The following is a 22565-nucleotide window of genomic DNA, read 5'->3' on the forward strand; positions in this document are numbered from 1 at the left end:
CCTCATTAAAGGCCATTGATTTTCCTCCAAATTTGTTGCGAATACACTTTGAGGCTTCTCAATATTACTGCCTGCTCCCACCTTCAGTTCCTCAACCAGTACCAAAGCTTCACCAGGGAAATAGAGGGCTGCCGGGTTGGGAGGCGGCATGGAGGGCCAGAGGGCTGGGGGAGCTGCCTGCCGGAGCCCCTGGCCCACTGTGGCCCTCCAGTGTGGCAAGACTCTGGATATGCCACTGATTTCTGGGAGTGAGTATTTCCCTGTCTGGTCACCCCTATCTTCCTACAGGGCTTGGGCAGAGGTGGGTGTGTGTGTCCATGGGTGTCAGTGGTGTGTCTCTGTGCACCTATGTCTGTTTGTCTCTGTATGTGTGTGTGTGTGTGTGTATTTGCATGCATGCAGTGCAGGATGGGGTCTTGGCTTGCAGTTGAATTCTGGACGCTCTGCTACCCATGAAATAGCCAGCCTGGGGAAGGGGCTTGACTTGGGATAAACCCGATAGGTTCTCTTCCCTGGGGCCAAGGGCTAGGTGGGCTCTGGAGGGCCCACAGACTTCTCTGCCCTCTCCCACACACTCCTGCTGCCCTTTTGTCATCTTGGAAGTGAGACATCTTGCTGACTTTGTTGGGTGTTAGAGTTGGGGTTTTGGGGGGCGGGTGGAAAAGATGTTAGGGGGCTTGAATTCCTCCCCCCACCTCCAGTCTGAACTAAGAGCCCCGGATGGGTGTGTTTAGAGTTGAATGGACATGATTCACCTGGTGAGTCTGGACAAAGTGAGTTAAGAGAGAAGATTGGGCAGTGAGGGTGCCCGCGAAGGGAGTGTGGCACTGAGGACATTCCTGTCTGCCTGGGCCCTGTTCCTAGTGTAATGTTAAACATCAAGCTCAGCTTTAATGGGGAAAAAGTCACAAACCGGGGCCCTTTGGGCTTCACAGGGTGAAGTGGCTTGCCTCTATCCCACCCGCCAGGGCCAGAGGTCAGTCAGTGGTGCTGGGTTGGTCTTCTAAGTCCTGGGACAAGGCTGAGATGCCCCAGGGAGCAGCCTTGACAATGGGCCTCCTACACATTTGGGGGTGGGATGGTCCCTGGGTGTGTGCCCTCAATGAAGCCTCACCTGCTACCCACTGCCCCAGCCCTGCACAGGTGTGTCATGCAAGTTCACGGATGTGCATGCGTGTTCTCCCCACGGCCTCTGTCAGGGAGCCGGGAGCTGCTCTCTGGGTTCCGGGGACAGCCCAGATTTATGGCACTGGGAGAAATATTTAGGCCCGAGACAGTTTGGTTGTGTTAATTATGGAAATCTAAAGATAATCTATATTTAATGCTGAATTTTGTCAAATTTGCTAAAGAATTAGGGGAGCGTGTGCAAACAGTGACACTTCAATGAAGAACAAGGTGCAATTAAACTCTGAAATTTACAGTGGAATAATTGGAGAGCATGACAAATATAGTTATCACCAGCAACTAATTAGGGGTCTGCTCGAGGTTTCTGGGCTTGATTAATCTCGCCTAGATGCTAATAAGTTATGCTGGACAGCTGATACTGCTCCTCATCTCCTACTTTCCACCCTCTCTCCAGAGCACTTGGGGGGTGGGTGTGATCCATTCGGTTCATCCCTCTGCACAGCCTGGCCTGAAGGGGAGAACAGGGGCACCACAGCTCCTATGCTGAGACCCGCTCCCCACCTGAGGATGGCGGGAACACCTTAAGCCACCCCTGCTCAGGCATCCTGGGGTCTCAGTGGTTGGTAAGTTCTTCTTGGTGTCTCACTTGAGGCCCTCCAGGACTGGGGGAGAGAGGATTGGAGCCTGAGTTTTAAGGTCTAGCTAAGCCTCAGTGGGTCTGATGTGTTCCCTCACTGTTGGTGTAGTTCAATCTGGCTCCACCCTCCACGCCTTTGGGAAGGGGCGCTGAAACTCCTGCTCTGACCAGAGATGGCCTCCCCACTGCCCCCAGCCCAGGTCTCTGCTAATCTTCCTTGCTGCTGACTGTGGCCGAGCCTTAGCTCCATTGATTAAAGTTTAGCCTGAGCTGGCGGGCGCTATTACCTGCTGGAGTGTGGCCAGCACCTTGGCCCTGCTGCCAGGCCCAGCCATGAGACAAGACCCATTCCCTTCCTCTCTGTCTCTCCCTGTGTCTGATTCTGTCTCCTGTCCCAAGCCTCCCTCAGGCCTGCTGCCCTTGTCCCCCTTCAGGAGCCCACCCTGGGAGGGGTCTCTGTGTGGTTAGCCAAGAGCAGGTGACCCCTCAAGAACTCTCCCCTCCACCACCCACCCTTTCCTCAGAAGATCTCCTGACTTCGCGTTTCCCCTCGGGTCCCCCAGGGCTGGTGGGGTCTGCCAGCCATGCGCATGGACCCCATCCTGAGCGGCGCCCCCAGCATCTCCTGCGTTTGCTCAGTGTCACTGGCACAGGACGAAGAGTCTGATTGGCAGCCTCAGATGAGTTTGGGAATCTAAAATGGGAAGTTAGACGAACTGCTTCCTTGTGAATGTAGTGTCTTGGTACACCAGAACTCTCGAAGCATGAGTGCGTGTGTCATAGGAGGCCAGGACCTGGATGTGGCTGGTCAAGAGGACTCTGGCAGGGGGTGCGGGAGCGGGGCAGGGCCCTCCAGAATGCCTCCCCATGGTATCTGAGCCAGAGGAGTCCTCCTCCTGGGAGGAGGGGGCATTGCTTCCTTGAGGCCTGTTTCTCTTCCTGCTTGCCTTGCTGGGAGCTTTGAGGTCAGACCCACCTAGGCTTGTGTCCCAGCCTTGGGGATCCCGGGCTGTTCCTAACCATGTCAAGTCTTGGTTTCCTTCATATGGAACGGGGATAATTACTTCAGGGCACTTGCCCCAGGGACACCAGGACCTCAGTGAAGGGCTTGGAGTTGAACAGGCCTTTAGTAAATGGGGTTCCCTCCCCACACCCCCTCCTCCTCCCCTCCAGCCGTCTATTCGACCCCTTCACCTTCCAGGGCTCTGGCGTACCTTTTAAATCAGTGCTAGGGCCCTGACTGGAAGGAGGCTGGGGTGGGGACCAGAGCCCAGAGCTTCACCCTCCTCACCACCTGCCTTCAGGCAGGGAAACCACACAGCTTGAGGCCTTGTAAGGGCTTGTAAGGTCTTCAGCCAGGCCTCGAGGTGTTCCTATTGTTAATGGGAGGAGGTGGCTCCAATAGCTTTCTTGCCTCCACTCCCTTTCCAAACAATACATCTAAATACAAATCAGATCACATCCTGTCCCTGTTCAGAAACCTTCAATGGCTCCCCATTGCCTCCAGGATAAAGCACAGACTTCTTAGCCTCCCTGTCGAAGCTATCCACGGTCTGCCCCAGTCTGGTTCCTCCTTCCTCTTGGGCCTCTTGAAGTCCCTTTGCTCTACCCACCTCCCTGCCACCTCCCCCGCTTTAACGCCCTCGTCTCCAAACTCCCTCAGTGCCTGGAGTCTGAAGGCTTTACTGGGGCAATTTCTGCTTCCTGAAATGCCTTCCCTCCCGCTCCCATCCCCATGTCCACCTTCCGCGAGACCCAGCCTGAGTCTCACCACCCCCATCTGCCTGCCCTGGTGCTCCCATATGCGCTTGTCATCCCCTCCCCACCCCCATCTGAACTCCCTCTGGGTGCATAGTTGTCCCTTGTGGCTGTCAGACTCCTCCGCCAGAGGGCGATAGACGCTGCAGGCACAAGCAAAGTGGAGCCCAGCATTGGCTGCACCCACCTTTGGGCCTGCCTCTGCGATGCTGTCTCCTGGAACTCAGGGCTGGAGGATTTGAGGTCAGAGCATCTTTTGTTTCCTTCTCTGCAAGGCTAACACCTTTTATGGATGAAAACTACAGAACTAGTTCTTACATTTGTACCCTGCTGCAAGTTTACCAGTCACCGTTGACGTCCTGAGTCCCCAGGGCAAGGCTTTGTTGGCCCATTTTACAGATGGGGAGCCATGCCTTGGTTATTGCTTAATCTTGCAGAGACTGCCAAGTCATGGGTGCAGAATGCGTTGGATAAATCGAGGCTCAGAGCATATTTGTGAGGGTCATGTGGCCTGTGAGGGAGGGTGTTCGGACTCAAACCCAGGCTTCCCTCACTTCCAGGTGAGCAACTTTTCCTCTACACCGGTTTTTCTGATCATTCAAGACCCTGGTCTAGGGGATGGCCTGGTGATACAGCAGTTAAGCTTGCACATTCCGCTTCTTGGCAGCCCGGGGTTCGCTGGTTCGGATCCCGGGTGCAGACATGGCACCGCTTGGCAAAAGCCATGCTGTGGTAGGTGTCCCACGTATAAAGTAGAGGAAGATGGGCATGGATCTTAGCTCAGGGCCAGTCTTCCTCAGCAAAAAGAGGAGGATTGGCAGTAGTTAGCTCAGAGCTAATCTTCCTCAAACAAACAAACAAAAAAGACCCTGGTCTAATCCCTTCTCGTCATGGTCACAGCCCCTGGCTCTGAGGCAACTGCAAATGGTGCCTCAGACTTCAGACTCCAGTCCACAAAGGCTTAAGTGCTGTGTGTCTATGGACAGGTCAGTAGCCCCTCTGAGTTGCAGCTTTCTATGAAATGGTCAGGTGATGCTCAGTCCCTTCTCTGCAGCGTTATTGTGGGATGAAATGAGATGATGGACGCAGAGACTCCTCTCCCCTAGGATGGAATGGACCTGGGTGGGGACATTCCACCTGGAAATCTTGGTCTGTCACTTGAAGCTGGGGGTGGGACGGGGAGGCAACACAAACACCTGCAGGCCTATTCAGCCCTTCTCTGGGAGAAGAAGAGAGATCTGGGAGCTCCTTTCTCAGGAGCCTCCAGCCCTTGCAGCTGCTGGAAGCGATCCGGGCTCTGTCGCCATGGCAACACGGGCCAGCCGCCTGCAGGGTCTTCTGGTGCCAGCGCTGTTGACCTCACTTAGGATGATTACCTTTCAGCAAATAAAATAATTGTGTTAATAAAGAGGCTGTTTGCCCCCTCATCCCCCACCCTGCTTGGCCTGTTCCCCATCCCCACCCAGGCACCCCTGGCTTGTGGGATGCCTTCCTCTTCAGTAAATTGTTGAGGAGACCCTGACTGGGTTTTCATTTTTGCCAATTTTAACCATCTCCCACCCTCCCTATCTTGCCTTCTGCCTCCTTGCCCTGATGTCGTTGTTGAAGTTGCATGATTGAGATAATACTGCTAGTCCTATCTTCCTTCCACACAGCTTTGAATACCCACTGGGCCTCCCAAGCCAGAGGAATAATAAATTCTACATATTGAGGGTCTGCTCTGTTACCCCCTTACAAGTGTCTTCAAAAATATCCTCTTTTTAATCCCTGTCACAACTTTAAGTGGTCTTCAACACCACTTTACAGGGGAGAAGACTGAGGCTCTGAGAGAGGAAACGTTACGTACGGGCTCTCTTAACGGTGTGGCCACTTGGCCTGGGAACATTCAGTTCGGCCTCTGGCCGACACACGCACGTGGTTGGCTGGGCACGAGGCTGGGCTTCCTGGGAAGAAGAGAGGAACAAAGCTTCCAGGAGACTCTGAGTTGGGGGTGAAGGTGGGCAAGAGGAGACGGATGTAGCCACAGAAAACAGACATGCAAGATGCAATGTGACCAGTGCTCTGAGACCAAGAAAACGATGGAGACCCAGCCCAAGGTGCTGTGGAAGCAGACTCCAGCACAGAAGCCCTGAAGGGGACAAGGAAGATGAGACTGGCTGTTACTGAGCCTCCAGGAAGCGGCTGACAATTTGCTGAGCACATTATGATTGTTATCTCACAGGATGCTTGTTACAACCCCATTTCACTGATGAGAAAAGTAAAGCTCAGAAAGCTTGGGGGCATTTTTCAAGGTCACACGGCTGGTGTGGAGCCAGGATTCAAACCCAGATGCCTGATCTCCCTACCCACGCTCAGCTCTCATTTGACTTTATCAGGCTGCCTGCCCGTCAAGGATGGAGAGAAAGAGAGAAAACCACTAAACAGGCTGAATAAGCCTTGGAGCACAGGCTCCGGACGCAGGGGTGAGGCCTTGTGGAAGTCTGATGTTGCCTCAGACACTGTTGATTATCTGAGGCTCTGGTTAAAATGGAAACTTGCCAAAGAGAGATTACCAAAATTGTGGCTAATTTGGGAAGTTTGCTTTTGTCAATGAACACAAAATAATGCAACGTGACCAGGCTATTTGAAAGCTCATTTTAAGCCTTACGAATAATTGTTAAGTCAGCCCCCTCCAGGCCGTGTTCTGTGACCAGGCAAAGCTTTCACTCTGTGAGGGGACCGTCCTCACTGGACTCTAGGGTTTCTCTGTGACTGGAGGAATAGTGTCATCTGGACGTAATATCAGCAGTCTGGATTCATAAGTATGAGTCCCAGGCTGGAGATCCTTCCTCGTCTTCACCCCCTACCCCCGAGAGAGGCCCTGCCTCAGACAAAGTGAATGGACGTGCCAGGGCCGGGCAGGGGCTGGGGTGCCCACTGGGCGCACTAGGTGGCGCTCTGATATTGGTCAATCCTTTGAGCGGCTGGCTGTGCAGTGGCCAGAGGGCTGGGTGGGCAGTAGTGACGTTGAGGGGGAAGCTGGTCCCACTGGACCTGACACCTGGGGCGAGAATAGGTGAGGGAGCAGTGGAGACGGCAGAAGCCAGGCTGGGGGTCAGGGGCACTGTTCTTCCATGCGTGACTCCTGGTCATTCATGGGGCCCCAAACGGTAGGGACAGAAATGGTAGCACTGAGGGGACAGAGAGACCAGAGGGGCTGCGTAGGGGTGAGGTGAGGTGAGGGCAGAGCAGCCCAACGGTGTGTGGGTGACCCTGAGCTAGGTGAGGCCATCAGGAAGGCTGTCCTGTCATTGACCACTAAAGCCAGAGTTCTAAACCCAGGGCCTGCCTGAGGTGGGGCTTGCCCACCTTACCTGCCCTTGGACTCCGGGGCAGCAAGAGGCTGGGGGGGTGGGGGTGCAGTATGTGTAATGCCTCTAGCCAATATTGAAGGAAGCCCTGGGAGATGCTGGGCAGAGAACAGCTTTGCTCTAAGGGCAAGATGCAGGCACAGGCCCCAGAGGCCTCAGGTTCTTGTCCGTTTAGCTGTGTCCCAGCCACGTGACCATGGGCAAGTCGCTCAGACCCCTGCTTCATTCTTTGTGGGATGGGGAGAACGCTCAGAGTTGTTGGGAAGCTTCGAGGAAACGATCATGCACACGGGCACTTGGTATGCCCTGCCTGCGGCATCTCCTTTGTTCCGTCAGTTTGCAGAAGTGGCATCTTGCATCTCGTCCTTGCCTGCAGGCCCAGCAGGTTCTCAGTGCTGGTGACTGCTTAACACCTGGGGGTGCAGGCAGCTGGAGTTGGCAGTGTTCCAAAAGGGCCTTCAAACCCTCACCCTCGGGACCAGCCCCGAGAGACCCTGCCCTCAGCTTTGGGCAGTTTTCCTGTTTAGATGCATACCTTGGAGCTGGGCCTGACTACTCCGTGTAGCTGTCCTGTGTCTCACCCCTTGCAGGCCCCCCTCTGCAGATGTGTGGCTCTGTGGGGTCCCCAGGACCCCTTTGGGGGAAGGAAGTAGAGGGGCAGACTTGCCCTAGGACCTCTTTTCCAGCAGTCTGCTTGCTACTTCCTTTATATCTGCTACAGGTGGGGAAACTGAGGCAAGGGGTAACCACTGGGACAAACCACAAATCCCTGAGGCTGGTAGGTGTGGGGAGTGAGGCAGTGAATTGACTTCCCAGGGCCTGGGGGGTCTGTTACACTGAGCTCCCAGGGGAGAAGTATCAGTGGTTGGCTGGAGACGTGCAAGGAGCTAGGAGAGAGAAGGGCAGGAAGAGTCTGGGAGGACTGTGTTGAGGGCAAGGGCAGTGAGGGCAGACTTATTCAGTCAACAAACATACTGAAAATGTTTAGTGAGCACCTTATTTGGGCCAGGCACTGTTATAGGTGCTGTGGGTTAAGGAGACTCAGACATACAAGGTCCCCACCCTGGGGGAGGGTCCATGGAGTCAGGCTGCTTGGAGCTTGACTCCAAGTGGCTTCCCCAAATCACCTAACATCTCTAGGTTCCTGCTTCATCATCTGTAAAATGGGGATAATAACGTCTCCCTCAGGGGACTGTTGTGAATGTTAGATGCGTGGACAGTCCTGGCTCTGCATGACTGTGAACTGCTGTGGGTTTTATCAGTATTATTGTGATCACCAGCTCTGGGGAATGTGACCTTGAGTAGATTGCTCACCTTCCTTGAACCTTGGGATCGTCATCTAAGAAATAGGCTCATAACTTCTGCCCTGCCCACGTCACAGGACCCTGTTGTGACATTTAAGCCGATTAAGGTAATACATGGGGAAGGGTCAATTTAAATTGTGTGTGTGTGTGTGTGTATGTGTCTTAAAGACCCCGGCATTTGTGCTCTGTCTATCCTGCAGGCCGCTTGAGCCCAGGTAAGCCTTTAAATGGACGTGAGGTGCCCTGGCACTTCATGTCAGGACTTCTGTTCCTGGAGCCTTGGGGCTGGAACAGAGGTGCTGGCAGAGGGGTGGAAATGAAGGCCAGGCTGAGAATTGCAGCATTCCTCCAAAGGCCTGGGGAAGTCAGCAAATAAATCTCAGAGATTGAGTGGGGATCAACCCTTCTCCTTGCCCCAACTGTCAACAGGGCTGTCTGCGAGGTCAGGGGGTCCTCTCTCCCCTCTATGAGCATCCTCTTCCCTAGGAACCTTGCCTTTCCCCACCAACCTCTCCCTCCAGGCCTAACGCCTGCTGCCATGCCACAGAACCACTCAGGGAAGGATAACACAGTGGGGCTCTGTCTCAGAGGTTTCTGGGTCTGCGCCTCCCAGTTCCTTGTGCTGATGAGAAGGTGCCTGGTCACCTCCGTGAGTGTTCATTAGCACCTGGGGTTTCCCAACCCCCACCCACCCCACCTGCCCAACCAGCTGGCCGAGTGGTGGAGCTGGCCAGGGTTCAGCCTGGACCAGGGCTGAAGAAGCAAAGAACGGAGAGAGCAATCTCCCATCTGGGAAAATTAGGATTGGGAGCAGGGGCAGCCATAAACCCATTTCTAAGCTCCCTCTTCCCCAGAAAAGAGCTGTAGGAGGCAGTGTGGTACAGTAGGAAGAGCATGGGTAGTGGGGTCAGCCAGCCTGTGTTCCAGTCCCTTACTAGCTGGGGTGTCCCCGGCAAGATGGGATGGTAATAGGACTTACTCTGTAGGGTGGATATGCAACTTTCATGGGATAACCTGTGTGGGGTGCCTCAGACTGTGAATCCAGGCTTCGTCATAGGATCAGTTAACTGGGATTTAGGCAATTTTATGGCCTTCCATTCCCCCATCCCAGCTGCTTTTCTCAGTTCATTGATTGATTGATTGGGTGAATGGCATCAAGGGGAATGAGCAAGATGCCATCCAGTTGGGTGACAGGGTGTGAGCAGAAGATCCCAGAGTTTATTTCCTTTCCAGGATAGCAGAGAAGAAAAAGAGCTCTTCTGGCCAGGAGATCCGAAGAAGGCCTCGTGAAAGAGGGAGGGCCCGTAGACTACGTTTGTTTCTCGGGTGGCTCCACTGACTGCTCGGTGGGGAAGGGAAAAGGAGGGCCGGTGGAGGAAATGGCATGGTCAGAGGCCTGCAGGTGAAAAAGCTGGGGACACATCCAGGAAACTAGGGCAAAAGTGAAGTGAGATGAAATTGAAAGGAAGTCCTCCCAAATTCCTGGATTATTAAAGCAAGAGTGGAATGCATTGGGAAGAGAGTAGGAGGCTGAATTATTTGGATACTTACTAAAACCTTCTTTCAAATCCCTGCATCTGCTCTGCTCTCTCAAGGGGGGCCACCTCCTTTTTCCTTCCCCTCCAGAATGACAGGCTTACAAAACAACAGTGAAGGAAAGTGTCCCCTAAAGGACATCCCTTGCCTTTCTTCCTCCTCCTCTCCCTCAGCTTCACACTGTGTCCTTAACCCCCTTCCTTCTCCTCGGAGAAGGAAGGTGGTGTAGGAGGAAGATTGGTGAGGGACAGGTGGTCCCCAAACTGTCCTCGGTTAGTAAGGAGGGAGGGCCTTGTGTTGGAGGTGTCCAGGGCCATGTTTCGTCCTTGGGTCCCTGAGGGCAGATGCACATGGAGGCGGGGATCCTGTGCTCTGCCAGAAATACTCATGTGAAGTGATTTACATTAAATCTGGCTCACAATCCTCTTCATTCTTCAAATGGAAGGAGATGGTGTTTGGGCAGTAGAGGTGGAAGAAGGAGGGGGAGAGAGAGAGGGCAAGAGGAGAAGGAGGCAGAGGGAGAGGAGGAGGCAGCTGCGGCTAGCCAGCAGAGCTGCCGATTTTATTTTTCTTGTTCTTGGAGCAGGCGGGCAGAGCCCGTCCCTGTGGCAGCAGGCGCGAGGCAAACACGGGCTGAAGGAGGAGACCCTTGCTCCCTTTCCCTCCCTGCCCAGGCTCTGTCTCCCTGTCTCTCGCCATCGCTGCTTCTCTGCTTCTCTCTCTCTCTCCCCTCTCTCTTCCAGGGCACTCTCTGGGCTCCTCTGTGCTCCTGGGAGCTGCACGGGGTGGAGGTGATTTTTATTCCTTCTCATTTTAGACTGAGCTTGGGATTTCTAGTGCTCAGTTACTGAGTGTGGCTTTGGTCCTCTTTGGGGGCTTGGGGTGGGTGCAGAGCCCAGCTTTCTTTCTCCCTGCGTTCTTCCAGAGCCCAGCTGGTCCTCGGTGGGCACCAGTCCTCCGCGGGGCAATCTTCAAAGCCCCAGAGCACCTCTTCTTGAATCATGTCCCGTCTTTTTTCTTAAGTGGACTTACTCCAAAAACGATCTAAGGAACTTTAATTTCTAAACGTTCACATTCTGATCAGTCCTTTCTGGACTTTTATTGCCTTTAGGGGCATTTTTGTTACAGAATACCTGAAAGGTCCTGAGCACTGTGACCTGAGAGAGCCCTCCCACAAATGACACTGGAAGCCAGGATGTCGATCTCCTTTTACCAATGGCAGGACGGAGGCTCATGGAGAGTGTTAATAGCCAGAGAGGATTTGAACCCAATTCTTCCCCGTGCTGGTGCAAGACTGTTTCCCCAGGCGGTATGCCCTCCCGCACTTCCTCTGGGATTCCTGCTTTTACCTAACATCCACTCACACAAAAATTTTCAGGATGGCAGAGCCCACTGTCCTGTCATTTGAATGCATGTGGCGTCCCATCATGTTGATGAGTCACACTTTGTTTGGTCACTCCTGCATTGTTGAGTACCTGAGGGATGTCTCATTTCTTACGGTAACCAATGCAATTGCTGTGAGTATTTTCTTCAAGTCACTTCCATTGTCTTCTTCATCCCCAATATGTTCCATGAGTAGGTTCAGCAGTGGCGCCCGGGGCTCTGCCTCTCAGCCAGGGTCGGGGAGGCGGTCGGTGCTTGGTATCTGGACCTGGTCCATGGTCACTGCAGAGCTGGAGGGAAGCCACCTCTCATGGTGGATTCGGATTTACCTCCACCCACAGGAAGTTGTAAGGACCCCTCTGGGGGCCAGCATATTGGTGCAGCGTCAACTCTGTGTGCACGCGTGGCCCAGCCTGGACCCCCTTCACCAATGCAGAGCACGGCTCATCTCAGCATTACTCAGAGCCATCACCACATCAAAAACCAAGAGCTGAAGTGACCCAGAGTCTAAATCTGCATCAAATGCTGGCCAGGGAATTTAACATTAGCCAAATGGCCAATGTTATCAGTAGCTAGCTTAACATAGAGCTGCTAGTGCATTTCCCAAGGCAGATAACATTAGAGCCTGAGCATGGTTAGACGGTATAACCATAAAGTTCAGTCTTTAGCCATAACATATCTGTTTGGGGTAAAGTACACATTTTATGAACAAAGTGAGTGACTTGAAAAAAGGGATCAACTACAGGAAGAAACCCTTATTTCCGCTCCAGTGCAAAGGAGATTGGTGGTTCAGGTGGTGAGTGGGTGGGAACTTAGATGGCCCTCTGGGGGCATGAGGCTCTTATGAGCTGGCACAGGAGGGAAGCAGGGGGCATCGGTCACTGTGGAGAGACGAGGAAGGGGCAGAGCTGCCAATCCAGGGGAAGGTGAAGGCATAGAGCAGGAAGGGATGGGCCTGGGGTCAGGACTGGATGCCTGCAGAGTTCCAAGCATCCGAGCCAAGCTGCCTCCTGGTTTTGCAAAGCATGGATATTAATAAGGGTGATTAGTAATCATGACGTGTGAATAATAAGGGGATGGTTAATTGTCCTGGTTATGATGAACAGCAGTCACCAGGAGAGGGTGGGGGAGTTGGGACCCCCCAACACACACACACACACAAACACACACACATACTCACTCACATGTGAACTATTCTTGGCTGCTGCTTATGACACCACAGAGCCAGCAAGTTAGCTGGGTATCAGTATTTTAAAAATTGAACCTAATAAAGCAGAATTGTAAAATTCATTTATAATTCCTTTTATACAATTATAAAAGGACACATTTGCAGCAGAAAATTTGGAAAATACAGAAATATTAAGGAAAGAAACAAAAACCACTATAAATATTTTGGTGTATATCCTTCTAGTTGTTTCTTCTATGTGTCCATGGATATAGCCATAAACTATATTTAAAAGAAAACATAATTAGGATAATATTCTGCATGGTATTTGGTAACTTGCTTTTTTTTGTTGTTTAAACTTACAAAGGCTTCATGTGCACTTCTCCATGCCATTCTATAGTCTTTGAGGATATGCTTTTTTAATGAGGGGAACAAGGTTTTGGGCAAGAGGGAGCCCATCAGAAAAGAAGCCCATCTTTCCTGCCTCCTCCAGTTGGAGAGGCTGGGGGTCTCCAGGGTTACAGGAAGGCAATGCTGGGATGGGGACTTACCACGTGGTCCTGGAGACATTCTGAACCCTCTGAAGCTCAGTTTCCCCACCTGTATGTAGAGGAAATAGCCCCAACCTCTTGACCGCCTCCTGGAGGGCTATCCCCAAGGCCTGAGACACAAGCCCTCTAGAGAAGTTGAAGAATATTGATTTGGGGGCTCCCATCAACTGGAAAAGACAGAGCAAACCTCAGGGCTGGGGCGGGGACCAACTGTGTGACCAGAGGGAAGTCCATCCTCTCTTTGGGACTGATTTTGCTCAAAGGTAAATTGCGGACCTGCACTCGGCAGTCTCTCGTACCCTTAGGGCTTCCAGTTCTGAACTCCAGGTTCCTCTGATAGGCCAAGCTGGGCTCTGCTGTCACCTTCTGGACACCTGGCTGGTGCCATGGGAGGGAGGGTCAATAATGCTGCTGCCTCGGGGGCCCTGTTCTTGGGAAGAAGGTTAAAACTGGAGCCACAGGCCCTCTGTCCCATGGTTGGGCCACTGTGGAGAAAACACCTGGTTTGATGGAGATGAGGAATTGAATGTTATTTCACTGTTCCTAAAAATGGGAAAGAAACCGCACAACAGCGAACTTTGGCCTGACCAACACCAAGAAGCCTCGGCTCCACAGAGCTCTGAGGCCAGTTCTTCTACCTCTGCATTGCTTGGCACCCCCCCCAGCATTCACGGGCTGAGTGGCAGGGGTGCCACGGGACCTCTGGCACTTGCATACTTGTCACTTTGTTAGCATTCTTGTGCAATTTTCATTCACTCATCTATTCATCCACTCGATAAATGAGAATTATCCACTATCTGTTTCATGTATAACACTCCCACTACCTACAAGCTCTGTGACCATGGGCAAGGCGCTTTACCTCTCTGTCCTCAATGTCCTCATCTATAAAATGGAGCTATCATAATGGTACCCATCTCATAGTGTTGATCAGAGGGATAAAATGAAATAGTAACTGTAATGTGCACTTAGAACAATGCCTGGAACATAGGCAGTGCTCAGTAACTATTAGCTATCATCATCGTCATCATCATTACTGCTACTGCTCCTGGTGAGTGTCAAAGAGTTGACTAAGATGACTAAGACACAGTTCCTGGTCTCGGGGAGTGCAAAATCAGCTGCAGTAAGCCCTTAGGTCTAGACAGTGTGCTCTGGGAGCACAAAGAAGGGAGTGCCTCCTTCTGGGTGAGTAGGATTTTGACAGGCACCGCCCCCCCCACATCTGTGCCTGCTCCCAGCTGTGGTTCCCCCAAGACCTGGTCCCCCAAGACCCAGCCCAGTGTGCAGCTTCCTCTAGGCCTTCAAAAGCTGGCCAGCCCCTCCCTCAGCTCCCCCTCCACCACGGCAGCATGCAGGCTGTTCGGAGAGGTGACAAAAAATTAAAATTAAAGCTAAATTAAAAAGAAGATTCCCATTTCCTCTCCCCATCTCTTTCCACCTTAATTTTATCGCATCTTCCTTCTCGTTTTATTGACTTTTAGAAGCATTGCCACAAGATTTAGTGTGGAGCAGGAGGGGAGGTAATAAATGTGGTACTCTTCTTGCCTCCAATTAATGCTGCTGGGGGTGGGGGCAGGTGCGGAAGAAGGGGCCGCCTCTGGGTGTGAAGCCCCCAGGAGGAGGGAAACGCTAAAACCACAGAGGTGGGGGAAATAGCCCGAGGTGGGGGCGATGGTTGCTTTTGGCTTTTATCCCCTCCCTGGGCCCCTTTCCTGGTGACCCGGAGAAAAAGAATCAGTCCGAACTGTGCTAATCAAGCCAGAAAACAGAAATCAGAATTTACATTCTCCCTGGTCTCGCTTTACAAACAACTCCAGAACTCTCCCCTCCCCCAAACTCCACCCATATTTCCTGGGACGAAGATTCCCCACCCACCAAACAGATCTTTATTTAATTTTATTTTATTTCATGCTCTGTTGGTGCAAGGCAGTTTTCCGTCCTCTCCCCACCCTCCCTCTTTCCTTCCTCTATTTATTTTTTCTGCGCCCCCCCAACTCCGCCCAATCTCTAATATCATTTTCATCCACCCACAGAGACGCTGCGTGTTTGTAATTTTCTTCTGACCCTAATGGCTCCGGTTTTCCCTCAGTATTTAAGCGGAACAAGACAGAGGTAAGTGGCAAATAAACAGCGGTTCCTATTTACGCTGCCAATTTCGGTTGATGGTGGAGAGGCTGCCTTGAAATTAACTCTGCTGTCTGCTGCGGAAGAATGTCTACCAGGCTCCCAGAGATCCGGCTCCCTGCCGCTCATTACAGCCCCTCCCGGTTATCCGCTAGGGTTACACGGGAGGGGTGGGTAGCTGCGGAGAGCTGGTGCCCAAAATCTTTCTTTCTTTCCTTTTTTTTTTTTTTTTTTTTTTAAAAAGAACCCTCCCCTCTTCTTGGCCTTGGCCTTTCACCTCTGTAGACCAATCGTTCTCCCAGTGTGGTCCCCTGGCCAGCAGCATCAGCATCAACAGGGTACTTGGTGGAAACTCACATTCTCCAGCCATCCCAGGCCTATGAATCAGAAGCTCTGGGGGTAGGATCCAGCAAAATGTGTGATTTTTTTTTTTTTTTGGCATCTGAGCTAACAATGTTGCCAATCTTTTTTTTTTTCTGCTTTTTCTCCCCAAATCCCCCCAGTATATGGTTGTATATTTTATTTAGTTGTGAGTCCTTCTCGTTGTGGCATGTGGGACACCACCTCAACGTGGCCTGATGAGTGGTGGCTTGTCTGTGGCCAGGATCCGAACCCGTGAAACTCTGGGCTCCCGAAGCAGAGCTCAGGAACTTAACCACTCAGCCATGGCGCTGGCCCCCAAAAATGTGTTTTTAAAAAACAACTTTATTGAGGTATAATTCATATACCATAAAATTCACCCTTTTAAAATACACTATTCAATGAGCTTTTGGTAAATTTATTGAGTTGTGCAACCATCACCACAACCCAGTTATAGAACATTTCTATCATCCCAATAAGATCCCTAGTATCTGTTTACAGATAATCCCCTCCCCACCCCCCAGCTCTAGGCCACCTCGAATCTACTTTCTGTCTCTATACATTTGCCTATTCTGGATGATCTTTTGAGTCTGGCTTCTTTTACTTAGCATAATGTTTTGTTAACAGCTTTATTGAGGTATAATTCATGTACCATACAATTCATCCATATGAAGTGTACAAGTCAATGGCTTTTATTTACAGAGTTGTGCAACCATCACTACAATCAATTTTAGAACATCTTCATTACCCCCAGAAGAAATCCCTCACCCCTTAGTTGTTACCGCCAAATTCCCCTATGCCCCCAACCCAAGGCAAGCACCAATCTACTTTCTGTCTCTAACAGATTTCCCTATTTTGGACATTTCATATAAATGGAATCATATCATATGTGGTCCTTTTGTGACTGGCTTCTTTCACTTAGCATGATGTTTTCAAGGTTCATCCATGTTGAAGCAGGTGTCAGTACTTCATTCCTTTTTATTGCTCAGTAATATTCCACTGTACAGATATGCCACCTTTGCTTACCCATTCACCATTTGGTAGACATTTGGGTTGTTTCCACTTTTTGGCTATCGTGAATAATGCTATGAAAATTCTGTACGTAAAATTCTGTATGAATGAACATAAGAAATCCGTATTTTAATCTGATTTTACTAAACTTGAAAAACTGCCCTAGGCCTCATCCCCATCTTCCTTCTAGATCTTTCCTTCACTCTCCCATCTTCCCACATCAAGTGCCCTCCATCCAGTCTCTTTCTTCTTTTCATCCCTTGAAACAAACCTTAATGCAGCACTTACTGTGTGCAGCAGGTCCAGGTGAGGTGGGCACCCGAGCTAACTAGAGATCAGAGTATTGTGCTGCTCACCCTCACTCCTATGTTCCTGAAGAGCAGGCCTCAGACGCTCCTGGCAGTCCCTTGGTGAGAAGCCGCTCCTGGGCCCCAGCTGCGTTCAGCCACCCAGACTCCCTGGGGATCTACCCCTTTCATAGCACCCCAGATAAACCGAGCAGGCCTGCAGGCCCACGCACTTTGGAGTCTCACACATCCAGGCTAACCTACTTGCAGGAGAATGACTGTGGACATCTTAACCTCAGTTTTCTCAGCTGGCAAAGTGGGTGCGATCTTGTGACCTTCAGGGATGCCTGGAGCATCACTGGGTGGCCCGCAGATTCCACCGGCTCTGCCCTCCACCCCTCTGCCTTTTTCACTGAAGTAGTTTCTGGCACCCAGTAGTTCTCTGGGTTGACTTAACTCCCTCCCTTTTCTACATCCTGTCTTGTCACCTGACCCCTGTCCTTGGCCCCAGCCTGCCTTCCTTCCCTGGACCCCATTGCCATCTCCTCCCCTCTGCAGCCCGCCTCCTACACCACCCTGTCCCGGACCAGCGCCCCAGAGCACCCCTGGCTTTCCTTCTCACCCTTCCCAGGAGTAGGGCCAGGCCTGGGGCGTCCTTGGCTGTGGGTTATCCGCAAAAATCTTTGAAAATGCAAGGTCTTTTGGAGCCACGGGTCCAACCGGGCTGGGTCCGGGGCGTATCCACGCCGACAGCATCCCAACCTGAGGTGGGGCCTGTGTACCCCGGCTCACCGGTGTTTCAGGAGCTCCTGCTCCATGTCCAGCCCCTCTCCCCGAACTTGAGTGTCCCGTTCTTTCTGCCAGCGTGAAACCAGCCCTCGTATCCCCCTGCCGGTCACGAGGTCCCTTGAGGGGCCCCCTAGACACCCTCCATCAACGCCCTCCGCTGCCGGGGAGTCTCGGCCCTCGAGCCTCGCCCCTTGGTCTCCTTTGCTTCCCCTCTCCCTCTCCTCTTGCCCCCTCTCGAGGATCGCTCCTTTTCCTCCCCAGCCCCACTTCCTCTCCCTCCTGGGCCGCCAGAGTAGCGCTCCGGCCCGCCCCACCCGCGCCGCCCGCCCCGCATTAAAGCTGCTCATTAGTGTGTTTGTTTTTATTGGACGCACAATAACCGTAATGGGCGCCGGGCGAGCTCTCTAATTACAGCTATGAATATTCATAGCGCGGGGGTGGCTCTCGGCTGGGGGACGCCCGGGGGAAAACGCTCCCGGGGGAGTGGGCGCCGGGGGAGGCATGGGGGAGACTGGGTGCGCCAGTCTCGGGCGAACCCGGCCACCTCGCTGGCTTTCGAGGAGGGCCGAGCCGGGAGGATGGGTGAGATCGCGGCCCCCTACCCACCCCGGACGGAGCCCACCAACCAAAACAGCAGCTACAAACTTCCCTCCTGTGCTGTTTCTTTCTTCCTTTTCATCTCCTTTCACCTTGGCTGCTTCGCAAAGTAGCTAGTGGGTGATTTGGGTCTAGAGACGGCGCGACCGCACAGTGCGGACGCCGCAAGCGCTTCCTACCTCCCAGGCCTCCACCCAGGTCTTCCTGGCCACCTCCCTCGGTTCTCTCTCTCTCTCCATCATTTTGGTCTCTTTCTTTGTCTCCCCACTCACCGTTCCCTGCCACGGAAAGTTCCTGTTACGCAAACTCCTGGCAGGGAAGACGGGGTTGGGCACTGTAAAGGGAGCGTGTGCCTTGTGAATTAAGAGATTTAGTCACTTGTGGAATGACTTTATTTTATAGCGACTTCCTCCCCGACTGAGTGATGTTGCGTGCATTGGTTGTATTTATAACTTAATAGCTTTTCTCAATTTTATTATACTTTTTATGATACTTGTGGCTTTATGGGACTTCATAATTTTTCTCAGATTCATTAAATCCAGCTGAGGGTGGAGCTAATGACAAGAGCAGGTACCAGATTCCAAGATGGCAGGTGAGCAGGTAGGGTGCCACCCTCCCCATCTCCTGCCCCCCTCAGGCATTGGGGCTTTTACTGCCAGTGGCGGTGGTCTTGATGGGTCTGTAGGGTCATCTTGGCTGAGTTTTGGGGCCTAGGATTTCCAAAGAGAACCTGCCTGAGAGACTCCTGGCTATTTCCCAGCAGGACCCCATCCAAACTCATCCTACCCTTGGTCATGGACTGTGTCTGAACTGGATTTGTCCTGGGCCCTCTCTCATTCTTTCCAACACTAATTCCTAGAACCAGAGACTCTTCCAGCCCAGATGTCCAACCTCCTCATTGTACAGATGGGGACACTGAGGCTCAAAGGGAGGCCATTACAGAATTAGGGATAGGCAGATCCCGGTCTCCCTCCTCCCAGTCCAGGCCTCTTGCAATTGCTCTCTGCTGACTGCCAGCATCAGCTTCGTACTCTTTAGCTTTGTCCCCAATTTCCCCCCGTCCCCAAAGTTTATGTCCTGTAGAGCCTCAGAGGGAGAGCATAATCATAATAGTTAACATTTACAGAACACATGCATTATGTGCTTTATCTTCACAACAGCCCTGCTAGGGTAGCTACTACTATTTAGCTCCATTTCACAGGTGAAGCAACAGAGGCACCATGAGACTAAACCATTTGCTCAGGGTGGTACAGTGAGTGGCCGTGCTGGGGTAGAGAGACTCAAGTCTCCTGAACTTTGCAATGACGGCATCTATGCAGTCAGAGCTGAGTGGATTACTTGCACGTTCTCCCTGGGCCTTCTCTCTCCAGGGATTCTGTTTTTGTTGGGAGGCTGTGGTAGGAAGAGCAAGTATTCTGGAGACTATATCAATCAGAGCAGGGGCTCTTAATTCCAGAGCTATGATCTTGGTTGAGGGAGGAGGTGAGAAGCCAGAGGAAGAGGTGGGTCAGCTGTGAGTGGAGAGGATGGTGGGTGCCAATGCCCTCCCCCCAGTGTCTCTGTCACCCCTGGAACCTCTGGCATCCAGGAGGGTAGCGGCTACTGTTAGATGGATGCCTTTAATCGAGGGCTATTCCTCTGTCCTGCTCAGAGTCTGCCAGGGACCCGAAGGCCTCTTCTGTTTCTGAGGCTCCAATACATTTAAAAATGAAGAAATGCCAAACAGAGTTGCATAAGTGTCATCTGATTTACATTCCACAAGTTAAAACTTTTAACTCATAAAAGACTGCCTATAATTGTGCGGCTCGCAAACTCATTTCAAGACTGAGAACCTTATGAATTAAGATAAGCTCCTTGACAGCAGGCTTTCTCATCCCGTTTTGTTCTTCGCTGTAGCCCCAGCATCTTGAGCAGTGCTTGGCACCCAGAGGACTTCCACTGTCTTCGCTGCTCCTCTGATGAGTGAGGGGTGCACTCCAGGCAGTGCGGCCAGGTGAGACTCCAGTTTAAAGCTGTAGGAGAAGCACCTTCTCCTTTCAACCCTGTTGGAGTGTCCCTGTGGCTGTCAACATAATGCCATTTGGAGATCATGACAAAAGCGTAAATTGGGGCCTTTGGTGGCAATGGGGCCAGAGTACTGTAGTCATTCTGCTCTCCTCCCTCCCAACTCTTTCCCCACACGCACCTTGGTGCTGCCACACTGCTTCCCTTCCCAGCCCTTCCCAGGATCCACTTCCCTCAGGGAGTCTTCCTGGGCTGACCTTGCCAACCCATAACCAACCTCCTGACCCTTCTGCTCAAAGGCCCCATCTCAGTTAGAAGCTCCTGGACTCTTGGCCTGTGGACCCTGGTCGGGGAAGGAGCCCTGGAGTTCTTGCAAGGGGGTCTCCTGATCCCCAGGTGTGGCAGTTGACCATTGCCCCAACAGAGGCTCTGTCTTGTTTTTGTCTGCGTTTTAATTTTTTTCCCAAGAATATGTTGATGAGTAAAGTTAAAATTCCTTTAAAAGTGTGCCTGGATTTATTGTAGCTTTGGGTCATTAGGCACTTTCTCAATTTATAGATATTTAAAAGTAGGACCACTAGTGTGCTTGTGAGTGCGTGTCAGGTGGGGTGTCAGGTAACTTTGGATGCTAAAAAAGGTCTTTGAAATCTGTAGAGTTGGACACTCCCACTTCAGAGGGTGCTGTCTCGGTTTGTTCACAGCCTATCAGATTCGCCACGCATCTGGCATGGCGGCGATGTGATGTGTATGTGTCAGAAAGCGTGTTCATTTTTTCAGATGAGACTGGCAGAAGTAAGCCTCTTGAGGGCCATGGTGGAAAGGGTGTGGAGTCGGGGGGACCGGGTTCGAATCCTTGCTCTACTTGTTAACTAGCGAGTCATTTTGAGCCAAATCACAGCCTTTCCAAGCCTCAATTTCCTCACCTGTAAAATGAGGGGAGTAAAACCCAGCTCCCTCAAGGGGTGGTGATGACCAGGAAAATCCTCATAAAGTACCAAATCAGTTGTCATGGTGGTAACCATCACCCTTTGAATCCTTTACGGGCATGCAGCGGGCACTCTGAAAGTCTATTGAATGAAGACACAGAGTGTCCTATTGAATAGGAGACACAGAGTGACCAGCCAGATGGAAAAGAAAATGGTCCTCTGGCTCCCACCTTGAGGCTGCCCTGGCTTGAGTGAGGGCTGTGCTCCAGGCTCACCCTACTTGGTGCCTCCATTACAGACCTCGGGTACAGGGCCCTCAAGATGCATTTGTAATTTTTATTGTTATATCTTTTAATTTTATTTTGCTCTCTCTGCTGTCTTGAGCAGAGGAGATAGGGAGCTGGTATTTATGGCTGCTCCTGCGACCTACCTCTTGGAATGTATGTATCAGTTAATTTAATCTCCCCTGGTTTTATTTAAACTGTTTTTCCTGATCCACTGTCTTCATTCTCCATCTCCATCCCCCCCTCCCCTCTTGTCCCTTTCTCTTTTCTGTGTCTGTTTCTGGGCTCTGTCCCTTTTCTCCTTCTCCCCCTTCCTCTTCCTCCTGCTCCTCCCCTCCCCCGTCTTTCTCCCCCACCTCCATCCTTCTCTTCCCCTCCTGCCTTGCCTCTGGCCTGGGCCTTCCCATTCCTGGGTTCTGGGAGGATGAAGAGGCCTCTTACACTAAGATTGCTACAGTATTTTCCTGGTTTCTCTCTCTCTCTGCCCGGTTGCCTGATTGACATTTACAAATTACCCAGCTGAAAGTGTTCAATCCTTGACCCGCCTATTTCTGTTCAGCAATGAGTGAGATTTGCAAGCATTTTGTCATATAATTACTGCAAATCCCTTGAAAATTTCCACAACAAGGCCAGATGAATGGTAATTTGGGGGCCTCCAGCCCCTAGTCGCCTCACCAGTCCACGATGTCTGAGGCCAGAAATGCAAACCAGCCCCCACGTCCTTCGTATTTATTTATTTATTGGGGGGAGAGGGGGTTGGAGGGGCTCACTGGTCGTTTTGTTTGTTTCCCCTAGAGATTTCTGGGAAAAACTTGAACGGCGCAGACACACACATTTCTCCACCTTCCTCCTTGTGGTGCGCGTGCTGTAAAATATTTGGATTGGGAGATTTATTTGCTTTACACGGGTGTATTTGTGCTGATTTTATTGTATTGACTGGGCGCATTTTTTCTGCACTCCACTACAGTTTTATTGTGTGCCAGTCTCGGGCATACATCACCTGCATTGTTTTCTGCAAAAATTACACCCCGTTTCATTGTGTCTTGATAGGACTTACTACATTAATACCTAAGTGGGTAGATTTGCTGCTGCCATCGCTGCCCAGCTGCCTGGGCTGGAGACATGGGCACCTGGGTTTCTGGGGCCACCCTGTGGCCCCTAGACCTGGGGACGGGGATGGGCAATGGAGGAGGCAATTGGAGTTGGCCATGGGGTAAAGGTCAGTGGTCATGGGGTTGAGAGTGGAAGAGGCCACAGCTGAGCGCTAGGTTGAGAAGGGGATGGGGTCCCCAAAGAGGGATGCCCTGTTAAGTTGTCTGCTTCCTGCCAGCATTTGCTGGCTTCATCCCTGAGGAGCGTTCATGAGCCTTTCAGGGT

At 51.8% G+C, this 22565-nt stretch overlaps 1 protein-coding gene across 2 annotated transcripts in view; it reads left to right on the plus strand.

The window, feature by feature from the left end:
• The window catches only part of MRM1 (mitochondrial rRNA methyltransferase 1), a 30945-nt gene extending 14767 nt beyond the window's left edge, over positions 1–16178 (plus strand). Inside the window, exons 5-6 of one of the 2 annotated variants that reach the window (XM_070227560.1) lie at positions 14840–14918; positions 15993–16178. In XM_070227560.1, the coding sequence (XP_070083661.1) occupies positions 14840–14918; positions 15993–16065 (152 nt within the window). In that variant the 3' untranslated portion in view covers positions 16066–16178. Of the gene's footprint in view, positions 1–5175; positions 6135–14839; positions 14919–15992 lie in introns of those variants that run through there. The other variant, XM_023652962.2, reaches the window with a different exon arrangement.
• The last annotated feature ends 6387 nt before the right edge of the window (positions 16179–22565 follow it).

Source organism: Equus caballus, chromosome 11 (assembly GCF_041296265.1).
Source record: "Equus caballus isolate H_3958 breed thoroughbred chromosome 11, TB-T2T, whole genome shotgun sequence".
In the NCBI taxonomy this organism is placed as follows: Eukaryota; Metazoa; Chordata; class Mammalia; order Perissodactyla; family Equidae; genus Equus; species Equus caballus.